Source organism: Dryobates pubescens, chromosome 4, assembly GCF_014839835.1.
Source record: "Dryobates pubescens isolate bDryPub1 chromosome 4, bDryPub1.pri, whole genome shotgun sequence".
In the NCBI taxonomy this organism is placed as follows: domain Eukaryota; kingdom Metazoa; phylum Chordata; class Aves; order Piciformes; family Picidae; genus Dryobates; species Dryobates pubescens.
Window position 1 is genome coordinate 8,228,283 of NC_071615.1, and position 27,863 is coordinate 8,256,145.

At 41.7% G+C, this 27,863-nt stretch overlaps 1 protein-coding gene across 1 annotated transcript; it reads left to right on the plus strand.

Moving 5' to 3' along the window:
- Positions 1–18,042: 18,042 nt before the first annotated feature.
- KNOP1 (lysine rich nucleolar protein 1) lies at positions 18,043–27,859 on the plus strand. Its single transcript, XM_054180421.1, has 5 exons — positions 18,043–18,081; positions 19,153–20,536; positions 24,155–24,223; positions 24,704–24,781; positions 26,923–27,859. The coding sequence occupies exons 2-5, from the start codon at positions 19,154–19,156 to the stop codon at positions 27,235–27,237; spliced, it is 1,845 nt and encodes a 614-aa protein (XP_054036396.1). The 5' UTR covers positions 18,043–18,081; position 19,153; the 3' UTR covers positions 27,238–27,859.
- The last annotated feature ends 4 nt before the right edge of the window (positions 27,860–27,863 follow it).

Below are 27,863 nucleotides of genomic sequence, written 5' to 3' on the forward strand. Positions count from 1 at the left end.
TATATCACAGCTCAGGCTTGGAGGCTTTGACAGCTTACATTTTCCTTTCACTTAATTTCATTCATATTAGTCTCTGCCCTAGTAAGCTTCCTATGCTCTCTGACGTCTTTCTCTTAGGGCTTGTCTTCACTGCAGGAGCATTTCAACTTGGAGCACAATCTTAGCTATTATCTAATGGTACACTGCCTGCCCCCTTTTAGTCTGTGTGCTCAGCTCAATTGGTCTCATCATCGTGTCAGCAGACTCCGGGCCTGCATTGATTGTAATGTAAAAGAAAAGCTCGCTCTCTTTGGAGGAGGAAAAATAAAACAGAAATAGAAAAAAAAAAAAGATTTAAAAAAAAAAAAAAAAGGAAAAGAAAAAAAAGGAACTCTCTCCCTTAAACCAAGCAGTTTTAGCTCTGTGAACATTGATTAGCATTTCTACTGCTCAAGGCAGATCATAAGTCCTGGACAAGAAAGGCTTGCCGAGCCAACGGCTTCCGATAATCAGACCTCAAAAGAAGAAGTTGGGCTGTGCTGGTTTGGTTGATAGGCTTTCATCCTCTCTTCTATTTTTGATCTTTTTGCAACCCAAAATTCAGAGTGGGGGAAAAAAAAAATCAGGAAAAGACCTACATATTTTACAGCACTTCTATCAAATGCATTGAACTTTATCTAAGGAGGAGTGCATCTCCAAGGAACAGGCTCCTAGCCTCCAAGGACTCCTGCATTTATTTGCTTTCCTTTTCAGATTATCAAAATGTCTACTTCATAATTCAACACTAAATTGGAGAAACTAATCTAAAACCCAAGCAAAACCAGGACTTGAATTTCAGCACTACAGCCACTGGCAAGTATCAATCATCTCAACAGGGCAACTTTAAAGAAGAGAAGTCACGCCAGGTCCAGTTTTGTCTGAGAGAATGTACTGGCTTCAGGTCAAACAAAAATAGACTCTGAGCAGAGGCAACCACCCCTCAGCACTGAATTAGGAAAAGAGAGAATATGTCATTTGTGGCCTCCAAGAAGATTAAAACTGACAGCAAAACGTACACCAACTACATTCCACTTATTTGGTCTTTGATTATGTGCACCTTAAAAGCTCACACATTAAACAGATGGATATAGACTCTGAAATATATATATCAGATACATATTACTGAAGTTGCGCCTGTACAAAAAGCATCAGCAATTTTTGATTTGTCCTTAAGTATTGTATTTTACCAAATGTGAATAAAGCAGCCACTGACCATAGGAAAGTTAAATTCCAGAAAGGTGTTTCCTGCTTTCTGGGCAAACCTGTACAGATCCTGCTGACTTGGGATACTTACTAATTATATTGTATTATGCAGATGGAATCTGGCACCCAGAAGATGTAAACCAGGCTTGCATTAAGTAAATGTGTGAAGTACTGAAAAACATTCCAGCTGAAGAGGTGTATCTGATTCCCTCAAGGACAGAAGTTGTGTTTCTCAATGAAATCTCAAGAAGATGAAATAAAGCCCTCCATTACTGTTAAGATCATTTACCCAAAAAAAGCCCCCAAAAAGGCTGTTCATAAACAATCAGACACCTGTGAGACCTGCCCTAGGTGATTCTGCTTGGCAGGGCAGCTGGACACAACCTCCAGAGGTCCCTTCCAACCCCTACTGTTCTGTGATTTATCTGATGTGGTATTTAAATCTGATTAGTTACAGTGCACTACCACTGTAGGAGCCTCACAGGGTTACAGGGAAGTATTCCCACAGACATTGAACATTTCACAGGTCAAACTGTGCATGCTCTGAGACCTTTCTTTGCAACATTGGAGAGGGGAAAAAAATCCTTACAATATAATTTTTGTGAATTATTCTGGGGGATACATTTTTGAATGTGGGAATAGCCAAATTTAATCTTCTGAAGAGCAGAAATGCAAGCAAGAAGACATATTGAAGTGTGATTCCTGCTGTCTGAACTCTTCTTTCCTATCAACTTCTCCAAATAAAAGCTCTTTGATACTGCCAATAGCTAAAAGAAGAATAAACCACTCCATTGCTCCACTCCATTCTCCTCATTTTCCACTGCTCTGCTGGTCTTTTGAAGACATTTTTGTATTTGAATAGCCTCAAATCTAAAGGCTATAGGTTGTGAACAAACAAAACATTTCCCTTCTAAATTTCCTGTTTCATTTTTGCCTCAGACAATTCTAACAGCTCTCCTACACAAACACACAAAAGAAGCAAAATGTTACTGTATAATAAGACTATAAAAATACCCTCAGAAGTATTATCAGGGGTCATAGTGGAAACAGCTCTTACACAAAAAATTTACTTACTTGTTTACTCATTTCTAATGAAAAAAAAAATTAGGGTAAGAAGAAAAAGTGTGGCACTAAAGTGAGAAGTTGGTATGTGGGGAGGCAGAGGAAAAGGAGGCAGAACAGGTGAATGGTGAGAAGAACAGCAAGAAGTCTTAGCAGTGAGAACATGGCAAAACAATAAAAGACCAAGTATCTTTTGCTTTAAGCTCTGTCTGAAAACTACACTGGCTTTCTTCCCCTTAATACACTCTCTAGCTGGGGAGAACCCACTCATTTTAATGACAAAATAGTTCTCCTGTACTTGTTCACTTGCTACAGATTTTGCAAGGTATGGCCTCATTGGTTTTCATTTACAGGACCAATAGTTATGTATTCTGTAAGAGTGTCTGAGGTCCTGCTCCAAAGTTCACTTGTGTCAATGGGGAAACTTCCATCTGTGTTTGTGTGCCTTAGATCAGACTTCCTATCATGTAGAAGTCAAAAACCTACACCAGCAAAAAGCCTCCAGCTCTCACATTAGGGAGATGTCACAAACCACTAGTAGACATTTTCAACTTTCTCACTTGCTGTGTTTGCAATCTTTGCACAAATTATGGCAAGTTTCAACACTGCATCAGGATTTGTAGCCATAAAGCCTTCACCTCATAAAGCACCGTTAATACAACACAGATATTTCATACATAAACTTTGTGCAATTTTCCAGTGCACAGTTGGAGTTCTATTGGTCAGAAATGTTTCCTTTGTTAACTTGAATTCTGTCCCGTTATTGAGTGGCAGTTCATTGCAATAACCTACAAACACACACTGCATTTTTCTGTTAGTGCAACTAAATGTGCTTCTCATCATATCACTCCCTCCCCTCTCCCCCTAATAAATAAATTTAAAGCTCAAAATTCAAATCATTAAGGCAAATGAAAGGAAAAACATGCTGCAAAACAAATACACTCTAAACATGGCTGGTCAGAGACAAAGCAGTGAAACACAGCAGTGTGCAGAAAGCAAAGCCTGTAGAAACTGGGCACATTATGGAAAGAAAGAATCCAGTCACCCAAGCAAAATTACCCCTATTGGCCATCTGAGAACTGACAATGAAGTCAACTGTAAAGGCAGCTGAGACCAGCAGACCTCACCTAATTAGAATATTGGGGGGAGGGAGGAAAATAGTAATCAAAGTCTATATATGTATGCATACACAGAAATTTGGCAGAGAGACACTACTTCAGATTCACTAACAATTTATGGACATGTTTATCTGTTTCTGTCTCTCTCTCTTAGCTGCCTGCCCACTTTATTAAAGCCATGATCAATTTATTCTCTCTGCACTTGCACATTTGTTTTGGGAGACACAGACAGCTCAAACCAGGAAATGCACCCTGCTGAACTGAGTATCCAGCAAATGCCCTCTGCAGAGAAAAGGAGAACATGCAGATAAAGAGGTTCTTGTGAATTCATGTTTGTTTGTAAAACACATCTTCAGTTCCTGTAGCCCCTGCAAAATATGCACACAAAGACTGATCTCCCAAGCCACATTACTGTCATATTCATGTGCCAGTAGACTGTTAGGGTTTCAGCAATTTTTTCGAGCATAGGACTTTTAAATTGTTTTCTTCGTATTTCTTCCATTGATAAGCTGAAGGTGGTTGGGTAATGGTACTCCTGACACGCAGAACAAAGACTCAGCCTGTCTGTGCCAGAAGAGTGAAATTGAAGAGATCTCGGGGTATAAACACAGCTCCCACTCTTTCCCGGTCCCTGATTCACTACATGCCGCTCAGCTACTTGCGACTGAGCTTCGCTGCTATTCAACCAGAAACACCGCTGGAAAATGCTGACAAAAGGCAACTGCGGTGCTCGTTAGCATATTTATAGAAGTACAAAACATTCGAGGCTCTAATTCTGTTTACTTTACTTGGCTATATCAGCAGTCCTGAACGCAGGAATAGGGGCATCAGTAAGGATCTCAGCAAGTTTCCAAAAACTGTTGTTAGTTCCTCGTTAAAGCTCCAGTTTCCTGTCCTCTGAAAGGTGCAGCTGTCCTTTAAGGCCACACAAACGTTTTGTGTTTTCCTGGAGCCGAAGCAGTGTTGAGGCTGCTCCTCCAATTGCTTTGGAAATCTGCTTCAGGAACCAAGGATTCCCCAGGGATATAATATTTTGTCAGTACTACTGATAACATGCAGAGTCCAGTGAAACACAAGGTAACTACATTGAGGCTTTCATTTACTGATGTCCCAGCAATAACTGTAAATACTAAAGCTGCAAACAAATTCCAATTTCACAAGCTCCTTCAGCTACAGTAATCAGCTTGAGAAGGTACATCGTTGGCATTCAGAGTTCTGGAAACTGATGCAACACTTGGGTCTCCTTATCAAGGAAAAGTAGGCTGCAAGCTCTCATTTAGGAAAACATCACACAGAGAGTGAGGCTCCTGAGACAGTGGTTTTGACTACTCTGAAAAAGAATTGAGCTTCAGAGAAAAAAAAACTGGAGGCACTGGAGTAGAGCCAAAAAAGTCATATCCAGGTATGGAATATATTTTAAAAGCTGGATCTTTGATAGAATAAAAAATTATGCCTTGGGTGGTTTTTTTGGGGGGTGGGGTAGGGAGTTTTCTGGTTGGGTTTTTGTTTGGTTTTTATGTATAAAGACTGCTTTGCACTGAACCCTATTTTAACATAGTATAGAACTGTACTCCTCTTTATCAGGCCTTTCAGGAGGCTCTCCAGATTTAGACAAGTGACTGAAAAGAACGACACAACAGTTTACCCTTACATAGAATACATATACATAGAATAAACCAGGTTGGAAGAGACCTTCAAGATCATCGCGTCCAACCCATCAACCAATCCAACACCGCCCAAGCAACTAACCCACAGCACCAAGTACCCCGTCAAGTCTTCTCCTAAAAACCTCCAGTGATGGCGACTCCACCACCTCCCCAGGCAGCCCATTCCAATGTGCAATCACTCTTTCTGTATAGAACTTTTTTCTAACATCCAGCCTGAATCTCCCCTGGCGCAGCCTGAGACTGTGTCCTCTATTATACCCCTTAAATTTGCAGCAACACTTTCTAGTTCTTTATCTAAACAGCTGGGCTGAGGATTGTTTCCCATCAAAATCTGACCATTGTTTTTTCTCATGTCTCTTTATGGATTCATAAATCCTGTTTTAAAAAATGAAAGCTCCTTTACCAATAAACCCAGAAATTACAATTAAAAAGTACAGACTCAATTACATTTTAAATGTGATACCTGCCAGCATATAATAATAAACTGTGTAAGACATATCCAGAAGGACTTAATTCTCTCATTTAATATTGCATTCACTTCTCTCTAATGATTGCTTCATGTGGAATATTTGTTAAGAAATCTGTAATTTTAATACAAGTTCACCCCAAAAGTGTGGTTTTAATAATCACTTTCATAGTTGTTATTTTAAAGGCCCACTTGTTTAGAGGGTTTAAGATCAAGTGTGTATCAGCTTAAGTAGGACTTTGACACTTCAGTGTCCTTGTGGAGCTGTCACTACGTTATTTAGGAGCACAAGCACTAACAGAAGCTATGAGTCATTCAGGCTGTGATTCCACAGTGTATTTCTCTTGTTGGCAAAGCTGACTTAAGCAGTTCCTGCCACCACCTCTATATCTTACCAGCTCATTTATTCTCCTCACCTTGCCCTGAGCCCTGCATTTTAATCCTTTCTTTGTGCCAATACAGAAGTTTGTCAGACTCCCAGGTGAAACAGAATGAAGACAATATCTATGCTCTAAACAGCTATACAAACCCTCCTCTCTCATTTTGGCAGAGAGACTTCCAGCTTGGAGGAGGTCCCTGATCAGAATAACCAAGCATCACACCAAACAGACAGGGTCATATTAGGTCGCCTCCAAGCAGGCTGGGATGAAGAAGAGGAGAGAGCAGGCAAGCAGGCAGGTCAGCCTTACTTCCAAGGGAGACTGTGACAAAATGTGATCTCAGATATTCATCTGAGGTACAAAACAACATCCACACAATTCAGTGGTATCAAAACTTACCAACTATGCTGAAGAATGAGGATGACAGCCTCACTGCAGGTCATAATCACTTCCCAAACTACAACATTCCCTGCTTTAAATAGGAATCCTGTTGGCACAACCTAGTGCTCTACAGAAGGAACCTTCTAATTGTCCCACCAGTGGCAGGCTTGAACAGCAGCATCTGGGCAGCTAGATACAGCAGCAGGTCCTTGAAGGTGTTGGAGCTGAGATGAAATGGGTCACTCTATGAAGATGTCCATCTCTTACTGCAGAAATCTCCTACACAGCTTTGGCCAGCTGACTGCCACTAAGACAGTCAAAGTTAACTGTCCATGCCACAAACACCAGCTTTTCTCCAAAGACCTGTGAATGTCAAGGGGCTTTCCTCCTGCTAGTGACTCAAAGGTTCCAAGTTCCACATGACACACAGTTTGAGAAAGCTCAATTTCCTCTTAGTGTAATGAAGTAAACGTACCTCCAGAGATCTCCTAGAACAGTCTGGGTTGGAAGGGACCTCCAAAGGTCATCTAGTCCAAACCCCCTGCAGTAAGCAGGGGCATCCTCAACTAGATCTATCTCTAAGTTTTCACTGACCACCAACTTAGCCTCCAATTAAGTTTTGAAATTGAAAATTGTGTTTACAATCTGACCTCTGAAGTGTTCTTCTTCTGTCACTGAGGCTAACACTTCACTTTTCTGCTTTTCCTCATACAACAGCTACATTGTAAACCAAACTGCAGCCTCAAGGACAGTAATGCTGCTTTCAAAACTACTGTGTAGCTTGGTTCTACAGGAATATTGAGAACTGTGGCAGTGAGGCTGCCAAAACAAGTGTTCATTTCTCAGATGCAAAGCCATAAATGTCTGTAGAAACGCAAAAATGCATCCTGATGCCAAGGATCATTACAGGTATTTTTAAAACAGATGCTTACAGTCAGAGGAAGAAATTTCTAGACTGTATATCCTCTGTGATATCCATAGCAGGAAACAGCACTGAAAACACTGCTTTACCTCTCAGCACAAAGATATTCAGAACACTGCCAGCCTATTTGAATGCCTTGCACTCTGCTTCTCTGTGAATAACTCCGGTACAAAACGCCTTGTAACTAATACCCCAACCAAGTTAGAAAGCACTACATAGCTCTTTGTTGCACACAGTAAAGGGCACTTAGAAAGCACAATGGTAACATGTTGAAGCTCTGCTAATTCTTTTTTTTTTTGGAGTAGCAGGGGAAAAATGAAATAGAAAAGGAGAAAAGGTTATTGTGAGGATTGCAATAACTTACTGGTCCTTCAGCCAGTCTTTAACAAAAGGAATGGAGAAGAATTCTGTGAATGACTCATCTTTCCTCTTTGGGTTCTTGCTGTGACCAAAAAAAAAAAACCAAAGAAGAAGAAAGCAACTCATATTAATTAAAATGTCAGCTATTCTATTTACAAATTAATGTCTTTGAAGCATTGAGTACAATTAATAGTAAAAACCATGATTAACTTACTTGTACAACCACTCTGTTAAGAAATCACTGGCAATGAATTTGGTCCTTTTTCTCTAAAGACAGAAGATAGTTTCAAGTTATTTATTATCTCTGGATTGCTCACATATTTCTACTGCTGGAGAGGAACAGAAGCTAAACTGCCTGCTTTTATTAAATAAAATATACAGTACATTTCTCTGTTTCAATATTGCCACTGCCAACAGTCAGAGGCTCATCCAAAATTTTAGAAATATTGTGAAGTGCTTTCAAATTGAGTCAAAAAAAAAAAAAGAGTGAGAAAAGTTAATGTGCATTATCTTGATATTTGCTGCAGTATAGCTATAACAAATACCTCTGAATGGTGTTCTAAGCTGTACTGGCTAAAGCTGGATGCACAGTTGAGGATAGGTGCTTATTCTGCTTATCACAAACCACAGTAACTGTGACACAAAGAATAGAATGGAGACTTCAGATTAAAGTAACAGAAGAGTTTGCCTGGTGTTTCCTGAACTCCTCTTGCATTAGATGTGTTATGGATGTACACAGCCAGAGCGTGAATACTAAGAGACATTAAGCCCCTGCAGAACAAACAGCAGCCATGTACCTAGGAGAAAGCCTAGCTCCCAGCCAGCAGGCAATACTTGCCCTGTCAAAGGGAGATTCAATTGCAATGATTCTTGTTTAGGAAAACAATTCACACTAGTCAAACATTTGTGAAACTGCTAAATGTCATGAAAGAGGCTGGAGTCTTGACTGAAGTGTAAGAAATGAAGGTACTACTTCCAAGTGCTTGCTAAGAGAAATGCAACAGGTAGGTAATTGGATAGATAAGGCATGTCAGATTACTTGACCTCTCATCCTCACCAGTCATGTTTCACAAGAATCTGATGCAAAAAGGACTGGGAGATGTGAACAGCGAGGCAGAAATAAAGTGCTCTACTTGACATCATGTTTTCAAAGTTTGAGAGAATTGGCACATGGCATAATTTGGAGGTCAGTGTATGACTTCAGCCACAGGTGAAGTGGAAGAGGAACATTACCCAAGATGCTGACTGCCTTTATGATGTGCTTCATGACCACAAAAGCTTTCGGGTTCATGGAGTGCTCCCTTAGAGTCCGTGTCTGTGAAGAAACCTCCATTTCTCCTTAAGGAATTTTCACACCTGTCATGCTGATACCAAGAACTGTTTTGAGAAGCCAAACACCTAAGCTTCCAGAGAGCAACACCACTGGAGAGCTTTCTACAGGCAATTTCAGATATTAAATGGGCAAATCTTGACTTGAACAGTATCTGAAAACAAATAGCAGAGTCTGGTCATCTCTGCACAGCTATTCTCATTCACAGGAGGAAACTGGGTCCTATTACTTAGTGAATTGTTTCAGAGAATAAATTCTATACTTTGACAACAAAATCCAATTTAATCTAGCAGTTGTAATTTAACCTCTCTTAGGCAGATTGCTGCTCCTTTGCAGCGAGAAAGAACAATCAGAACAGTGTTGTCAAGACAGCCATCACCAAAGGAATCAAATTCATCTTACCTTCTCCTTGTTAGATCCAGTGAAATTCTCAGGGAAGAATTTGGTCAAGCTGAGTATTTTTTTATTATTATTAAGTTTTAGGGTTGGTTTTTTGTTGTTGTTGGGGTTTTTTTGCCAGGAAATGGTTCACTTTGCTAATGAATTAAACCATTAGTTGCACAGCAGTCAGCATTCATAAAAGGGGGGGAAAAATGACATAAATTGACCTGCCTTTGACACATTCCTCCTATGCTACACAAATCAGGATAAACACAGGAAATATCTGCCCAGTGTGCATTGTTCACTTGCAGATGTGTTCATAAACTACTCATACTCAGAATTAATTTTCCATTTTCCAGTGTAAATGTGATGTGCTTGGTAATAACCATGCAAAAATACTGACAATCAGGAGATGGCAAAGTCATGAGGAAACCTTCCATTCACTTTCCTTGATCTATCATACTTCTATATACAACACATTCGATGGTAGGGTCTGATACAGTGGCCTCCTGTGATGGCTAATCAGAGAGAAAAAAATCAGAGTTATGCTAATAAAAACATTTAAATGTCATTTAGTTTTAATGCTGAAAAATTAGTGCATTAGTCAGTTCTGGCGAGAGGAAGGATTTAAGAAAATAGTCTTTCCCTGGAGACATTTGACAGCAGATAGGATAAAGTGCAGGAGAAGTTATGGTTGGGGGGGGGAAGCCTGCAAGGGAATACACTGGGCAACCTAATAGGTTTCTTTCATCTCTAATTTAAAAATGAGGCTTCTGCAGACTGTTCTCATATTTCTGTCAGTTTGAAGTCTGCAGACACAGCCAGCAGCTGGTGGGTTTTCTGGGTTTGTGCTGTTCAGATTGTACCCAGGCATTACACAGTGCAAGAGAGACTATTTCAAATGAAATCACAGTGTTAGGTTGTTATGTTTCTCTATCACCTTCCAAATAAGGTCTTGCCAATTTCTTTCCTACACAAGGCAACTACTTTCAGCACAGCTATCTCCCTTTCCTGACCTTCCCATCTGATTCTACAATTCCTCCTTTCCAGACATGCATGAGTACTTCCAGATCCCTTCCTTGAATTCTTTCCTTGCTCCCATGATCTGATCTCACCCCAATTTCAATTGCTAAACAAATCTACTTAAGCTTTCATTCTCTTCTCATTCATCTTCATTCTCCTTCAAAACATGAAAACCTTTAGGGCCTCTCATCTGAAGCCCACTCTTCCTTCTCCCTGGAAATTTGCTCTCTCTTCTCCCAGGCTCATTCAACACTGACTGAAGCCAGTTTGATTGTTCCTCTTTTGGCTCTTCCATTAATCTTCCACTGGTTTATTCTGTTGGAGATGCCCTTCACGGGCCTTAATGACTCATGTCCAGCCAAAACCCAAACCCAGTATTCTGTTCTCATCCTTCATGATTTCAGTTAGTTTAATCACAATTAATCATGTTCCTCATCAGTTCTCTCATGAATTCCATGAATCTTTCTACTCCTTTTCCTCCTCCTATTTTTCTGAAGCTGTCTTCTGGTATGTTTATCATAGGATCCTTTCTCCTTGCCCTTAACTATCTCTAGGTTTCTACAGGCTCTGGTTTTGCTCCTACAAACCACACTAACTGGAACTGATTTTTAGGATCAAAATGAGGGCCTTCAGAAACCCACCAACAAGTTTAATGCAAATCATAGCTTCCCCCCCCCCCCCCCAAATCTATGTGGAACACCACATCCATTATGAAACAGAAGTATAATTAGCAATTACATATTTAAGTCAGATAAGGAAACAGAATGTCCAAGTACAAGCACCTGGTCACTGATGGGAAAGAACACAAATATTCAGTCATATGGCAAGCAAAAGGAGCTATTGTTTTACTAGCTATTGTTCAACAAGGGGAAAAAATGATATCACAGTGGAAAATCATCATCTGGCATAAGCTTGCTTTCCTAAACTTCCTTCCCCAATAGCAAGAGTATTCTTCCAAATAAGAACTAAAATCATTTAATGTCTTTTTTGATAAGATGCACTGATTTTTATGAAGCTTCCAGGCACTAGAAAAGAACTTGGGTTTATTAGTTTACTATAAAACAACAGATTCATACACAATCCACATTCAGAACTGATACTTTCTAATTTATATACCACTGAAACTCTGCAAACATTTCTTGGATTAAAAATAGATGAAATAACCTTTAGACTTGTCCAGAGTTCAAAACTGAACTATTGTTTTAGGACTTCTCATATTTTTCTATGAAGTGCTGGTTTACTGCCCTCTGAAATAGGTAACATCTATCAGGGTCTGCATTTTAAGCCAGCTGTAAGGCATGCCTTTTCCTCTTAAAGGGCATGAGCTACCTCTAAACAAAAAAAAGCAAGACAAATTTCATTAAAAGTGTGATGAATAATACATTGCCTAGCCAAGAACAGATTAAACATATATAAATATCATGGCAGGAGTGGTGTACAGGGATGCCATGCCACAATGACATGTAAATGAACCATCTCACTGTTTCCTTTGTAGTAACCACAGGCTATAAATGCATACGCACCTATATAAAACAGTTTATAGACACACAAGCTTAGTGAACACTGAACAAAATTTGATGTAACTCCCTGTTATTAACTGTGCAGACTGGGATTTGAAATGCAGTGCTGGGATGTCCGCTCAGGCCTGCAATGCTTTGTGTGTTTCTGGCTGTGCCAGGCATGTAAAGGTCAGGGGCAAAGAGCACGCATACTATTACAAATTGTTCCACAATGTCTGTTCTCAGAATGTCTGCAACAGGAAGTGTTTGCAGTTGGAGAGGAGGCAGATAGAATCAGTAAGGTTGGAAAAGACCTCAAAGATCATCAAGTCCAACCTGTCACCCAACACCTCATGACAACTAAACCATGGCACCAAGTGCCACATCCAATGTCCTCTTGAACACCTCCAGGGACAGTGACTCCACCACCTCCCTGGGCAGCCCATTCCAACGACAAACAAGTCTCTCTGTGAAGAACTTTCTCCTCACCTCATAAAACCAAGATAATTAATAACCACCTAGCAACACCAATTTCTCCTCACTTCACTATCATCTTAGTCTAGAACATTTTAATCTGCAGCCCTGAGAGCACAAACCGTGTGTATCATGTATGGAACGGGAGATGTTTTCATTGTCATTTATGTCATTTATCTTTACATTGTGAAGCTGCAAGTAAGAGAAGGCTCAGCTGCAGCATAAAAAAAAAGGAGAGAGAAAAGTTTTACATTGCCAAGTGTGGGTGACAAACACAAAGGAGGAAAGAAATAGAAAACAACAGCAAAACCCAAACTTCTGTGTTTGGAGAAAACAGCAAAAATGATGGAGAACCCCACAACTCCCAGTACCTAATCTGCTGCTGGGGTTCTGTGAGTTAGGCATTGGTCATACAATGAGCTTTATTTTGCACCTGTTGTAGTGCTTCTCTTTCAAGCATTCCCCACACAAAATGAGGAATGTTTCTCCAGGTGTTTTTACACACAGACAGAGAAAAGAAATGCATAAAAATATACGTAGCCAGCAATGATTTTTTAAATGTACAGCTTTTATAAGCTCATTAATGCTGAATACTCTGCTCTCCCATTCAATGGAATTAAATTAAGAGTATGAAAAATCTAAAATACAAAATATACCCCTACGAGGATGCCAAGCCCAGCAAAAGAAATTGAATGGTCAAGTAAAACTCGAGTTCTTTATGGCACCCTCAGATGAGTGTTGGGCATAAATCTGAAAGGAAGCCTGCTTCTCTAAAATACAACACTACTTAGGCTTGAAACAACTGGATATTTAAGGAGGATTTGTTATGAGCTGGAGATTGGCATAATGATTAAGTGTGTGCAGTATACAATCTGTTCTGAATTCCTGGAGAAAACAACATTTAAGACCAGATCCAAAACAACTCGAGATCCGTTATTTCGTATTACTGTGGTTGGTTTTGTTGCAAAAGATCAAATAAAGAAATACAGCCCGGGATATAAAAGGCTGTAACTTCCTGTCAATGACTTGAAATGAGAGCTAAAAACTAACCTCAAAACACTTTTCTTTCTTTGCTCGATGCAGAAGCTCGGCCATTCCAGGTAAGAGCACTGGGAATATGAAATACTCTAAGTATTCTCCAGGAGAACCTGAGCAAAAGAGTACAGCCTTTACTTCCAGGTAAGCACTGAGATTTCAAGAGAGTTCAGCAACATGTCTTTTTTGAAACAAAAATTTCACAACTATCTAACAGACATTAGATTCCATGCACCAGGTATCAGTCATTTTATCAATACCAGCACAGCTTGAACGGATTCACTCACAGTTCAGATACAGCCAGAGATGTGTCTTCTCTTCAGCCAAGACAACATACACTTGAGTAAATTTGAAACTGAAGGCGCATCACCACTGCAAACTACAGTGTGCTTCAGATGTCAGACTTGGCTTTAAATGAGTGAGCTTGGAACACCAGAAGCAGTTTAGCCATGGAAACGAAAAGCAGAGTGTACTAATTTACCCTGAGAGAAAGGAAAGGAAATGAGCCTGCACTGAACTCAGGGCTGTTACAGTCAGACCGCTCACGCCCTCGGTACCTACCCTCATGCCCTTTGCTATCTGCAGTAACAGAGTTGGTCATAAAACTGAATTTCTAGACAGAAGGCAAAACGAAGATTATATTCCAGTAGTGCTGTGATTTCTTTCTCACACTTACTTCCTACTTGCCAGATCCTTCAGAAATAGGAACATGACTCCATTCACCAATTTTTTTCTACCTGGGGAGGGCTATCTGGGTTGACATCTCTCTCGTGTTTGACTGCACTGCCCTCACATAAGGTCTACACCATACTACCCATGTGTTCACACACACTGGCATCACTGATTTCATTGCAGAAAAAAGCAGCTGCAGTCAGCATTACCAAAGCCCAGCAGTGCTATTGCCCACGCTCCACGTACAACCTAATAGCTAACGCTTGCTCAGCTGGGAAGCTCAAGCTGTTTCCTTCTCAGCACTTCCTCATATCTCCACTTTTCCTAACAGGACTTTTCACCATCAACTTACAGACTGGGAGAAGTAGAGGAGCCTTCTGCCCCTTGTAGTATAGACACTGCACATGGAAGAACTCAAGTTCATTGGGCCAGACCATGACCCTGAACAAAGCCATAAGAGCATGTCCCTCAGAAAGGTGAGCAAAACAAAGCTTATTAGGACCTTAGACAAGCAGGAGTAGTTAGCAGCTGAAGTGCTGTCCTTGATTTAAAGCCAGGCTGCCTGCCATGCAGTAAGTATGCAGGTTTTGGTGTGGCAAGTGAAGATTAAATCATAGAAGAGTTCTTTTTTGGCAACACCCCTGAAGCACTGAATTTTCTCTCTGCTTTATACCTTTAATTAGTTCATGTGCTGCCAGAAAATGTTCATAGCTGGAAGGACACTATATACATATATATCTATTTTCCAAGGCTAACACTGTTTGTGACCAGCAACAGGAATTCTTAATGTGCAAGAATGAACAGAAGACAAAAAAAAGGCTGAAATACACAATAAAAAAAATACATTCCTAGGTGGTGAATTTTATCAAGTATAGAAATTGACAAAAATGGAAGGATAAAACTTTAGAGCCATTTCCATTCTAATATGTAAGCAGCTGGGCAGAGATAACCTTGTGAAAGCAGTTTTCAAACCCAATTGTCTATTTAGTCTATTGATCCTTGGTTTGCCTCATTAAATTAGAGGAAGAAATGCTTGCCTCTCTCAGATTTAAGAGGATAAATAGAAGCCTCTTATTCAGAAGAGAACTACCTTAACAGCTGGACAATGCTGCTGATTTGTAATGCACCAGCTGAGCTTTCTCACACCAACCAAGTGGTCAAGCTGGTTCCTTCTTACAAACTAGGGGACTAACCATGCAAACTCCACTTAAGAAAAGCTGCTGTAGCTGTTGTTAACATTCAACAAACCCTTGCCAAGTGCAAGAAAAATCATCACAGCAAGGTTCAAGATAATATGCTCCTACTTACATGTTTTGGGATCAGGTGGTTCTGCTGTCTGGGGGATGGGGAGCAACTGTTGGACAGCAGTAGCAGCTTCAGGGGCTGAATGAAATTGTTCCATATGTAAGGGCTGCAATATTTCTGCTTCTAAAGATACCTGTTCAAGATAAATGCAACCTATATAAATAGCTCTGCAAAAATGCAGAAGCCAATCCAACAGGAAAAATGCTAAGGTTAGTTAAACAAAGGAATTGTGATTTCCAATTAAATTGTTAAATTATGTCAGTATTTTCTAAAGAGCTTTAAACCAAATAATTACACCTTCAAAAAAAATCTGCAATTTCCAGCATAATAACAACATCCAAACCTAACAGAAGGTATTATACATATTATGCACAGGCTAATATCCCAAGCAGAGTTCACTACTCCAATTTAATAACAGCCTGTAATGAAGACAGTTTCATTTGTGGAAACAGGATAGGTCTAAACAGGCCAACTGTCTGACAATTCAAACTACAACCTCTTAAAATGCTTTTAAAACAACAAAGTATTTGAATAAGACAAATATATCTACAAAAATGCTTAATTTAAATGAAGATTAACTCTAATGCCCCAAATAATTAATTCTGCTACTCCTAGAAGCACTGGGAATAAAGATTTTAAAAGTGGTTTGCCTTCCTTAAGTTTTCATGTCTGCCACAGATCTTCCTAGACTTATTTGGTTAGAATTAGACTTCAAGCAACTCTGGTCAGGTTGAATTCCACTAATTTCAGTGGCCACACTGAAGTGATCTATCACCGGTGACATTGAGGCGTAACTCCTTTGCTGCACTTGCTCCCCACTCCTGCCTATGGCCCTGCCCAGTCTGCTCCCCACACCCCCTCCAAGGAGATCCTTGCAGGCTTCAGAGCCCCGCCTGCGAAGCAGCTGCAGCCAAAAGCCAGCGAGCTGTACAAGCCAAACACAGCTGGCAATCTATTTTTGGGATAGCACTACCCAAGCTGCTTTAAATAAATGCAGTGATTTGGAATATTACATTTGCTGATTCACAGAAGTTGTTTGCAAAACGCAGTTTTGTTTTCATGTTATGAATAAGCTGACTCTGTGGGTACCTAATTTTGCCATTTAGTCACTCCAAATCTTTTAAAGCCAGCCCTAAGCAGGCTTTTTTTTGTTTGTTTTTTACTTGAACTATACTCACAGATCCATGCTTGGATTCATGAACACCTGGAAACGGAGGCCGTTCTGCTTCATACTCTAAAAGTAAAAAGTACAACATTTATCTAGAAGACTTTAAAAACATATTTGCTTTCCTCCTACACAACCATTTTCTGAAGGCACATATTCTAGTTTGGAGCCACACCAATCGTACACAGCAAATATTTAACGTGAAACCTAGTATCTTACAATAAATGAGAACTTCAGAGCTTCTTGTCTTGGCTTTAAGTCTAGTTCAAGGTTCCCAGGGATAAAAGAACCTTTTACTGGGAAGATTTTCAAACAATAGTTTAAATTCTTTTTAATGCAAGTAAAATGCAGATGCCTGGCCAGAATTAACCATTAATTTAAGTAGCATGTAACGGTGCTTTTCAACTTGAATTCCTCTATCAGCAATTAAGTCCCCAGGATATTGCCAAGTAGTACTGTCTCCAAAAGGCAAAAGCAGTACGTGACCCACATAGATTATGGGGTGGAAAGTAAAGGAGGGTGTTAGACCTGATACAAAAATCATTTACAGATTACACAATGCAGAAATCCCTACAGCCAAACCCAGCAGGTTTAGCCTCCTACCACTGTAATTAGGAGATTTACTAGCATTGCTACTTCCACATGTAGTACAGGTGCCTCAGCTGAATCATATGAGAATAGGCACCACTAAAAATGGCCATTGTAACAGAAAATACCTGCTTTGAGGCACTGTGTGAGGAGAGCCTCATTTGAGCACCACAAGACTACAGAGTCGGTCTCAGCTTCCCAACCAGTCACGGTACGCTCAGATGCTAGGAAAAGGGCAGGGCTTTTACCCTTAGAATGGGACTCTGAGGACAGAGGTTCTTTATCAGCTGCATTTACCTAGCAGCAGCAACAGTCACCGCTCTGCTCTCCCAAGGCACTAACTGCCCCCCCCCACCAGGAGAACCCCCAAAGCTACACCCAGGCAGGGCACGGCTCACTACGAGGTGCACCAGATTCCGTGGCACCGCTGCAGGAAGCCAGACGCTTCTGGCCCTGTTAGCAGCAACAGCAGCAGCGCACACGAAGGTTTGTTTCTGTCAGATGACAGCGATCAGAAGCAGCGTAAGGCGAGCGAGCGGATGCGCTCCGAGCCCCACTCGGGGGGAGAAGGGCGGCTTTTAGCACCCGTCGCGGGCAGATGCAGCCAACCCCATCCGCTCCTTGGGACCGGCTTCACTCCACAGCGCCGGTAGGGGAACCGGTGCCCCCAGGGCTGCACAGGCAGCAGTGAGGGGCAGCCCCAAAAGGGCCCGAGTGACCGAGACAGGACACCACTAGCTGCCCGACTCGGGGGCCTCTCGCCGCGAGGGCGCGGAGCCCAGTCAGGGCCGGGGCCACCCTCACAGAGCCCGCGGCCCCCTCAGGACAGGGCCTCCCGTTCCGCTGGCGGCGGCGGGACAAGCGCTCCCACCTGCGCACACGCGCTCCCACAGGCCCGGCGCGCGCCCGCCTGCCGCCATGCCGCGCCGCGTTGCCGCAGCAACCGCTCCGCCAGTCGCGGCGAGGGGCGGGCGCGGCCGCGTTCCCCTTCCGGGTCGCGGGGCGGCGGGGGCTGCACGTGGGCCGCGGCAGGTAAGCGGCGGCGGGGCGGCCTAAGGGAACCGTCCTCCCGGCCGAGGCCCTCCCGGGGCTTTCCCCGGGCGGCTGCCACTGGCGGGGGCCGTTGGGGCCGAGCCGGGCGGTGTCTGTGCGGCGCGGTAACGAAATGCTGCCGCTGCGCCCTGCCCTTTGCATCGAATGGGGCCCGAAGGTGGGCTGGGTGCTCGTAGCTAATAAAGAGGGGGGTCCCCTGAAACTGGGATCGGTCGGCGGGTCCAGCCCCTTCCCTGCGGGCCGGTTTGGCACAGCTGGGCCCAGCGAAGGGCAGGAGCGCACACACCCGGCCTGGCTTTGTGTGCAAGCCCTGGCCAGCGTGCGGGTAACAGAGCTGCACTACGGCACGCTTTGGTTTTTGTAAAGGGTGCTGACAAGGTGCAGTACAAGAGGCACACAGATCCTGTGGATTAAACATTACAAGATGATAAATAAGTACGAATATGGATGCCTCAGCAAAGTGAGGCAAGTGTCACGGGTGGGCACCATAGGCTTCATTGCTGTAACCTGGTCATAGGCATAGATGTCCTGAGAAGGGAGGCAGCAAGGATGAGAAACTGCAAACAGAAGCAAATTCAAGGTAATAAATAAGGTACCTTAAAACATCTTCATGTGAAGTGGACAATAAAGTGAAGTTCAGTGTTGCATAAGTGAAAAGTCATACACATGTGGAAAAGCACTTTATACAAATGTGTAAATCCATCAGTGTATGTCTTCTTGTTTAGGAAGGACTTTTAGAGGGTAGATATTTCAGTGAAAATGTCATGGCTAGCAGCTCTCAAAAAGACAAACAGAAAGTGACAAAATAGGGCAGCACTAAAGAACAGGACAAAAAAAAATCACCCCATGAGCACGCCAGTAGGGCTGTACTTGTAGTGCTGCCTGCAGTTCTGGCTCTCCATCACAGAAAGCAGATTGTTAAACTGTAAAAAGAGTGCTGGGGACAAGGAGAGGCATGGGGTGGTTTTAGAATAAAGGAAGGCCAAATGGAGTAGGACTTGTGTCATCTGTGTGAAGCAGTGCATTTACAACTTCATTTCACTTTTTCAGAATGATCGTAAAGAAAAAGAGAAAAGATCACGAGGAACCAGTACAGAAGAAGAAAAAGGTGAAAAGCAGTAGGAGCCAGACTATCATTAAAATTGAGAAAGATGTACAAATTGTCATTAAAACTGAGGATGATGACCAACTTCAGACAAAAACAAAGGTGAAGAAGAAGGAAAAGTTTAAGGAAGATGAATGTTTAGACCGACTAGAACTGAAGAGGAAGAAGAAGAAAAAGAAAACCAAAAAAGATAGCTGTGGCTCTGAATTGCTGAAAGAAACACATTCAGAAAGCTTTATGCATTTGAAAGGCCATCTGGATACAGAACCCCAAGAGGAACCAGAGGAACAAATTAAAAGTCTCAAAAAAAAGAAGAAAAAAATGCATTGTCATTCCTCCTTATCATTGGAGAATAATCAGAGCGCTGATGTAGAGCTGTCAAACCATCATACAGATGGTACTAAAGAAAATGAATTTGCTTACAAAAAAAGCAGAAAGAAGGCTGATTCCAATGTGGGTGGTGAAGAAACTAAGAGAAAAAAGAAGAAGGGGGTTTTTTCATTAGAGGGCATCCAGGACAGTGAACAGAAACAGTCTGAAAACATCTGTAAAAAAAAACACAAATGTATTTCACAACAAAAAGCTTTTAGGGGCCAAAGCTGTGCAACAGCTATGGTCCAGAATGATGAGGAGAGTTATGTGAGAAGAAAGAAAAAGAAGAAAATCAAAGAGAAGTCTGACTCCATTTCACCATTAGCAGATAATCAGTACAGCACCTGTGAAGTTCCTGATGGCACCATAACATTAAGTGACTGTAGAAAAAGGCAAAGAACTTTGACAAATAGAGAGGAAGAGGACACTGCTGAGAACTCTGGAAGTATTAGAGAGGCCAAAAGGGAAAAGAAGGGAAGCAAAAATGTTTCTTCCATAACATACAAAGATAATCCGGCGTACAGTCAGAGAGGTGCTGGTAAGCATCTCCCAGCACAGCAAGAAGTGAAGCTGGTGGAAGAAGAGCTTTCTGGAAAAAAAGGCAGGAAGAATATCAAGGATCATAAAGTCAGCAAGAAAAAAAAGAAGAAGATGCAGAAAGAAGAGGAGAAGGAAACAACATACTCAAAAGTTTACTTAACCAATGACAGTGCATTTAAAAGCCAAAAGCCAACAGTACTAGAAAGCAATAAGAAGGATAAAGAGAGTGAAATGAAGCAAGCCCAATATGTCACAGGGGACACTGTAGATAGGGTATTATGCAATAGTAATCATGTGCTCTGTGACAGGAAAAGCAAAAAAAGAAGAAAAGAAGCACCACAGGACTGTGCTAAAGAGCCAGGTTCAAATGCAAGTGCAAAAAAGATCAAAAAAGAAGATATGAGAGATGAGACACTGGTAAGTTGTGGAGAAGAGGGCATCTTTGCACCCTCCTGCTAAGGAGCCAAAGGTTTTTCAGGTCAGCAGTTTCCTATTTTGCACGTTGTTCTGCCTTTTCAGACTTTTAGGTTGCATTTAGGTCAATAGAGGCTTCCTCTGAGTTTTGAGAAACAGGATCATCTGATCTCAGCACATAATAGTTGTGAAGCATGGGAAAGTACTTTTGAATGCTGCAGTCATCTAGTGTTTAAATTGTGAAAATAGAACTATTACAGCTAACAGCAAATCTTGGCACAAAAGCCAATGCACACAGTAGTAAGTGCTCTCTACCCCTCCTTCACCTGCTCTCAGCAAAATGGCAACACTCTTACCATGTCATTTAACCTGAGCAAATTGGTGACATGGGCAGCATGAGTGCATCTAACTGTGCTGCTGTTAGTGCTGGAATTGCATTGTGTTAGAAACCAGAGGGGGAATTTAGCCAAAGCCTGTTGTCTAATTTGGACAAAACTTTAGGGAAAATCCCAAGAAGCCTAACTGTAGACTAGGCTTATTGCCTTCATGTATACATTCTGATAGAAAAATACTAGAGAACAACCTAAACAAATCCTTACATAAATAGATCTATGCAAGACAGATGTGAGAGCCATGCAAGTTACAACTGAAGGTAACTGGAATTGCATCCAGACTGACTTTAAAGGAAATCCTGTCCCAGAGTCTCACAGTACTGCCGTTCCTGAGGGGAAACAGACAAGGAGAGGAACTGATGAAAATTGCAATATAGAGGCTTCCTTGAGTTTTTTTTCTTAAGGCTGTTAAAATGTGGCTTTATTGCTTTAATTCCACCCCCCCCCCCCTTTATTTTTTTTAAATTCTAGTTGAAGTAGTATTTTAAAGCTATTTAAGTGCCTCAAGTTAGTGCCTACATGCTTAACCTCTGCTATCATTGGGAATTAAGCTGTAAGATGCATAGAAATTCAATAGATACCTAGCTGTAGTTTTATCTGCTTCAACAGCTTTGAAAACAGTTTATTGGAAGTCATTAGGGGCTTGGGTTTATTTTCAGAGCTGATGGGAAACTGCACTCCAGTTGTTTTTTATCAAGCATTTTGAATGCTTGGCTTCTTTAAAAGTCAGGCAGCAGTTAATGAAGCATCACTGAAGATCTTTGTAAACCAGGGCTAGCTTATAAAGCAGGAGCCCATAGCACTAGCTGCCTCTTGAGCACACTTCATGGTGTGCTTTGCTTTGTTTGCACTCGTGTATGCAGTGTCTCGATTTGCTGTGGGAACAGAGCGTTTTCTGCTGCTGGGTGCTAATAATTAAATACAGACTTAGAGAAGCCTTTCCTGGAGACCCAGGCACAGGGTTTTCCCACAAAGGTTTGTGTCTGGAGTCTGTGTGTGCTCATCAGACATGAGGTGAGCAGATGTTTCGGGCTTTGTACTTAGGTTTCTCCTCCTGACCTTTCGAAGGACAAGGTGGTTTTGTTGCTGGGATTACGTTCTAATTAAATTGACATCACCTTGGAGACTGTTAGACATTATTTGGATTCTTGCAGCTGCTCCACATTCTGTGGAGGCAAGATAAGCCTAGCAATGACAAGTAAACTTGTATGACCCATTGCAATGGAAAACACAGCAAACAGTTTGCACACAATTGAGGAGAAGGGCATAGGCTGATACATGCTGTGTTTCGCTTTCCTGTATCCACCTCTGTCCTTTAACAATAAAAGCTACTTCAGAGACATCTTTCTGAAGTCTGGATAAATCAGTTCTATAGGAACCTAGGCCAGGCCAAAAGACACTGCTGCAGTGAATGGCTGATGTCAGTCTTGCATTTAACTGTGCCATAGTCATGAAACATCTCCTAGTCTGTGGTGTGACACACACACTGCCATGTGCCTTGGAAAAAATTCCCTTGGGTTTGTGCAGCAAGCAGGAGAACAAGTTCTTAAAAGCAGTATGGAAGTGACACCCACTTCCTATCAGTGAGTATTTTTCTCATTGGATGCTATTACAGTCAACTTGGGCAGAGTGAGGAGGAGTAAGAACTGAGTTTGCTTCTTTGAAGTTCTTTGCCTGCAGATATCATAATGTGCTCCCCTCCCATGAAGTGGGGGAAGATTGGCACTCCCTAGCTATCCACAGGGGGAAGATTGTCACACCTCCAGAGGGGGTGATTTTCACCATGCAGTGGCCTTCAGCAGGTCAGTGACTTGCAGGGACACCCTTCCTCCTTCCTTGTCTGCCACTTAACCTTCCAGCTAGAAAAACCAAACCACTGCAGCTGTTTGCAGAATCCTGTCACAACAGCTATCCTGCTTGTGTTAATAGATCTGAAAAGACAGTACCAAGCCATCTAGAAGTAAACTGGGATGTGGTTTTATGTTGTTTTTTTCTTTTCATCCAAGAGAATGGGTGCTCCTTACTGCAGACAAGTGTTCTTGCATTTTAATGGTCCATGTACTCCTCTGTCTCTGAAATCCATGTATAAAAGGTAGCTTGGAAAACAAGGTCAATCATTCATGGCTTTAAATGAAACTGTAAGCCCTCAGAAAAATAACAGCAGCTTCTGCTGACAGAAGTATGTTACAAATCTTTTCTTTCTCTTAGTAACCCAAGCATGAAATAGCCAGGGAACACTATGTTAGCTCTATCCATAGATCTTCCCTTTGGCCACCTCTTCCAGGCTTGTCTAAAGCTTATGGTTCTAGTGTAGCAGTGTCCTGGACTTCTTACTTATCCTGTTACAGTGGATGCCCCCAAATCTTATCTTTGTTAGAAATTTAGGAAAGAAAGGCTGAGGGGAATGATCTCGAAATGCCAGTCAGCAAGAACAAAAGCTGCTGAAGGGCTGCACTTTGTGGAAGAGTTATCAATGTCTGGCTGCTTGTGGGTTTCCTCCTGTCATCCTGCCCGTCCATTCCCACCCTAGCTGCTCCCCCTCTTTACATCAGGTCCCCTGTTCCTTGCTCTTAATGTGGAGCTAACATTCTGTTTGCTGCCACTGCAGGAGATGCTTTATGTATGTGTTGCACGTCTCCTTGTGCTCTTGGCAGAGCAGGAGCTCCTTGGGACCATCATCTACTCTACATTTGTTACAGAGAGCACATTGCAGCTCTCTGGGTAGGGGGTTGGGTTGTCAGTTTGTTTGGGGCTTTTTAAGGGGCAAGTGGCATCAACATGCCTCAAGCTTATCCTGTGCCTTTATCTTACTACCAATTTTAAATTTGTAACTTCTTTTAACTTTTGCTCTTTCTGTCCCTTATTTCAAGTATGAATTGGAACTCCTCTGAACTGGTTTACTTTGAAATGACCCTGTCTGCAACTGTTCCTGTATGTGCCAGTCAGGTTGTCAGGGCCGTTTCAATGTGTGGATTTCAAAAATTGCTTTATCCTTTGCTAAAGCAACAAAAAAAGGAGGATCTCTTCCCTGGGGAAGAAAGTCTCTCCATAGAAAAACCCAGGTTTAATTGGCATTTCTGGCTTAGATCTGACTATTTCTTCTTGCCCCAGAACAGTACTACTGTACTGCTTAGTGGCTTTTTCATAGCCAGAGCTGTGTAAATTCTAATTAACCAGAATGGATAAAAGTACTCAGACAAGTTGGTTGGGTTTTTTTGCTGTTTTACAGGGACATATGGATGATGTAACAATTGTGCAGGAAAAAAAAGGAAACGCTGATGAAGTTAACATAGACAAGGTATGGTTTGTGTTCACTGTGCAAGATTTAAAGCAAGTCAGAATTCAATGTGTGCATAGACTTTGTAACCAAATCCCTGCTTTGTTGCTCCTCTGTGCCAGGGTTTCCCTGAATAGAGCTCTGCTTAAAATGTGCTTTACCTTCCCTGGGTTAAGTCTAAAATGTACAGCTCCAGTCACTGTCTGAAGCTTCTAAGTAGTGTATTAGGTTAAAGACAGCTTTCATTGCCTCTCATCAGTGTTGGCTGTTTCAATGTAGCTGTTGCCTACAGTTAGATGATTAAACTTCTCTGATACGGCAAAATACTCATTTAAAACACTGCTAGAAAAACCACAGTTCTTGTGTTGAATGTGTAAAAGGATCACATGCAAAACTCTGAACATTCTCTGAACACCATTCTTCCCTCCTCTTTCCATTCTGAACTAACTGTCATGTAACACATGGAAGATAGTGGTTTGTGCTGTCTTTTCTGCACGCTAGGTGAGGCGGCAGGCCCTGCAAGAAGAAATTGATAGAGAATCTGGCAAAACTAAGATGTTCAGCCCCAAAGTGGAACGGGTATGTATGAGCTTGGACCTTGACCTGATGGAAATACTGTGTCACACAGCAAACTCCGGAAAAAAGCACTGCGCTGGCTTTTTGTGTGTGGCTAGGGTACATGGCTTGGCACAAGAGCCTTCCTTCTGACTGTAAAGTTAAGGCTGTGCTACAGAACAAGTTAGTACAATCCCCACAGAATCTAGGAGCTGACCAGTGAACTCTTAACATTTGGCATTGTGCAGTGCTCTGACTGCCATCATCACTCCTCTAAAGCAACGTTTTCTTCCCTCTGGAGAAGGAGCCACAACAAATTGCTACAGAAGCATTTTTCTGCTTGCTGTGTTGCTTTTTCATCCTACTCAGCCAGGCTCCTGCCAGGTTTACAGTAAGGTAGTGGAAACTGTTGCAGTAGTGTTTAGCAGGGGGAGTAAGATGCAGGAGAAGCAGCTCTGCTAGTAATCCAGAGTTCATAGTTGTTTTGCAAAAACACCAGTATACCTAAACAGTTGGAATGTACTTCAGACTCTAGAAGCAGCTGGTGTAAGCTTTTACACAGCAGGAGGCTGACCGCAACAGCTCTGCACCTATCCCATAGTTTCTAAAGCCATTGAGAAAAAGCGTTGTCCTTGGCAGAGGATCCCAGTGCTTTGGTGCTGATCTGTTTCTCTCCAGTAGTATGCAGAAGAATGGAAGCTAGATGAAGCTGATGAATTAGTTTCCAAAGAGCGAGCTGGAAATGCTGCAGCAAAAGCTATGTGTAGTGCCTGCCAGCAATTCACTTAGAACAATTTGTAGGGTTTGACAAGCCATAATTATTTTTGCATCTGTGCAGATGTCTCCCATTCCAAAGAGAGGACAGATTTCTGTGCATGTGTGCATGCATCTGTGCCACAGACCTGGGCTTATACAGCAGCTTGTCTTAGAGCAATTTAAAACTACTAAAGTAGTATGGATAGCTTTCTTTTAATAGCAGGTGTTCTGGCCTCTGATAGGCAGTGACACTCCAGCCCTGCTTTTTGGTTGTTTTTCACTTCTTAAAAACTTAATCTGCTACAGCCTGCTTGCAATATTGGGAAGCATGCTGTGTGTCATGCTGGCTGTCTAGTGGAGAATGACTGTTTCATGCAAGCTACAACTGTTGAGTTGGAAGGAATTCTGGCTTACATAAACACACCCCTGAATCTACATAATATTTTTTTTCCTTTGGTGTAGCCAGCTCAGGCTATTTCATTAATGATCAAGCATTATTCCCTTTAATATCACCCCCAGTTTTAAAGAAAAAAATGGGAAGTAGCAGTCCTGCCAAGAATAGTTATAAATGGCTGCACTGCTCCTAGCTGTAGCTCAGGAGTCAAGTAAGAGCCTTAGATAATGAAGCCAACATTTCATAAACTTTGTGAATCTCATGATATATCTTGGGTTATCCACAACCAGCTGGATTCTGATTTTACTTGGACACTGCCTCTACTCTCAAAGGAGAGAGGCAAAAGAAAAATCTTGAAGAAATGAGCTGGTTCAAAGATACAGTGAAAGGTGAATACAGTAAATACAAGAGCACAGCAAACTGTGAGGGAAGGAAGGCTTTAACTACTATATTTAGTCCTGTTAGATAAGACCACGGCCTCACTTTTGTACCCCTGCAATATTAGTGGTAATTAGTAATGCAAATGTTACTGAAAGCATATGAGCCAGACTGAAGTCTCTTCAAAACAGCAGCTACTTAACTAGGCAACCAGAACACAGAAAGATAACTGTTTAAAGTGACAAGAGTGAAAGAGAGAGAGGATTAAGTCTGACAGTTGTCTAACAACAAGGTAAATGATTGGGCAATGTCTGACTCTTTGAGCTAGGTAAATATTATCCAGAGAGTGGAAAAGCCAAGACTCCTAAAGATAGAGGGAAAGGAGATTCTGACAGTGAATTCAGCCCTGTCTCCAAGTTAAATGAAGTGAAATGCTAATGAAGATGCATTCATGCAGGGTTATGTCACTCTTTCACCATGAACTTTGAGAGGTGCTACTCATGGAATGGCTGCTTCCCAGCTGTCAGCCCTGTGGGGTTCCTGTAGCTGATGCTGTTCTCATCATACATGACTAGAAACTCTCTTCCTTGGTCTTGGTATTATTTAATTTTATCATTAACCTTGTTTTGCTTCACAGGATCCAACATTGGGCCAGTGGAGCACAGCCACTTTCCAAAGCCCTGAGAAAGAAATGAAGTTTTTTAGACTGATGGGTGGCTTTAAAAAGGGCTCTTCTGTGTCTATCCAAAATCTCTCAGCAACTACAAACAAAGCAAACATGGCTCTGAACAAGGAAGGGGAAGAGAAGTTACAGCAAACTCTGAAGATGGAATTTGATAAAGCAATGAACTTGAAGCAACACAGAGGAGTTGGTCTTGGATTTCAGCCTGCTGCCAACAAAAAAGTATACATAGACAAATACACAACTAGATCGATAAAGTTTGAAGATTAAATCTCTGAGGTAATAAAAGGAATGAAAATAGAGCAGGGATTTATTTTAATTTTTTTCCACTTTCCACATCTTTTTACTTGAAATAAAATACAAAGTGTTTAAGAAGTTTGATTGATGAGGCACTTTTAGTACACATTTGCAACAGCACACACCAGATGAGGTGGAGCTGGGTCCTCACTTCAAGGAAACCTTGACAATATTTTCTACAAGGCAAGGGGACAGCCTCCTTCAAAGGCTGAAGGGATGTGGGCAATGCCTGCAACAAGTTGATAGTAAATTGGTTTTTTAAATGCTGATTTCAGAAACTTCTTTTTAGCAACATGGTAATGATTCAAGAGGATTTTAGTGCTCTGTAAAGCCTTCCTGTTTTCACACTCAGTGAGTGGTACAAAGTGATGGTGTTTTACTTGGAAGAAACGCTACAGGTGTACCTCCAGGTTTGATGAGGGTAAACTTAAAGTAGTTTCTTCAGTATTGACACCTTCATTATACTAATGAACAGCATTGAACATCCCCTATATGTCTTAACTGTGCTCTGGCAGCTGGATTTTCAAGCAGCAGCTATTACCTGTAAATTAAGGTAAATGCTTTCTGGATAAAGCACAAAATAGATGGATCTACACTTC

Bases quoted from the DNA above. Each gene is read 5' to 3' on its own strand.
- KNOP1 (XM_054180421.1), top strand. From the start codon at position 19,154: ATGATCGTAAAGAAAAAGAGAAAAGATCACGAGGAACCAGTACAGAAG. The intron at 20,537-24,154 runs GTAAGTTGTGGA...GCTGTTTTACAG, and splicing joins ATATGAGAGATGAGACACTG to GGACATATGGATGATGTAAC. The intron at 24,782-26,922 runs GTATGTATGAGC...TTTGCTTCACAG, and splicing joins TCAGCCCCAAAGTGGAACGG to GATCCAACATTGGGCCAGTG.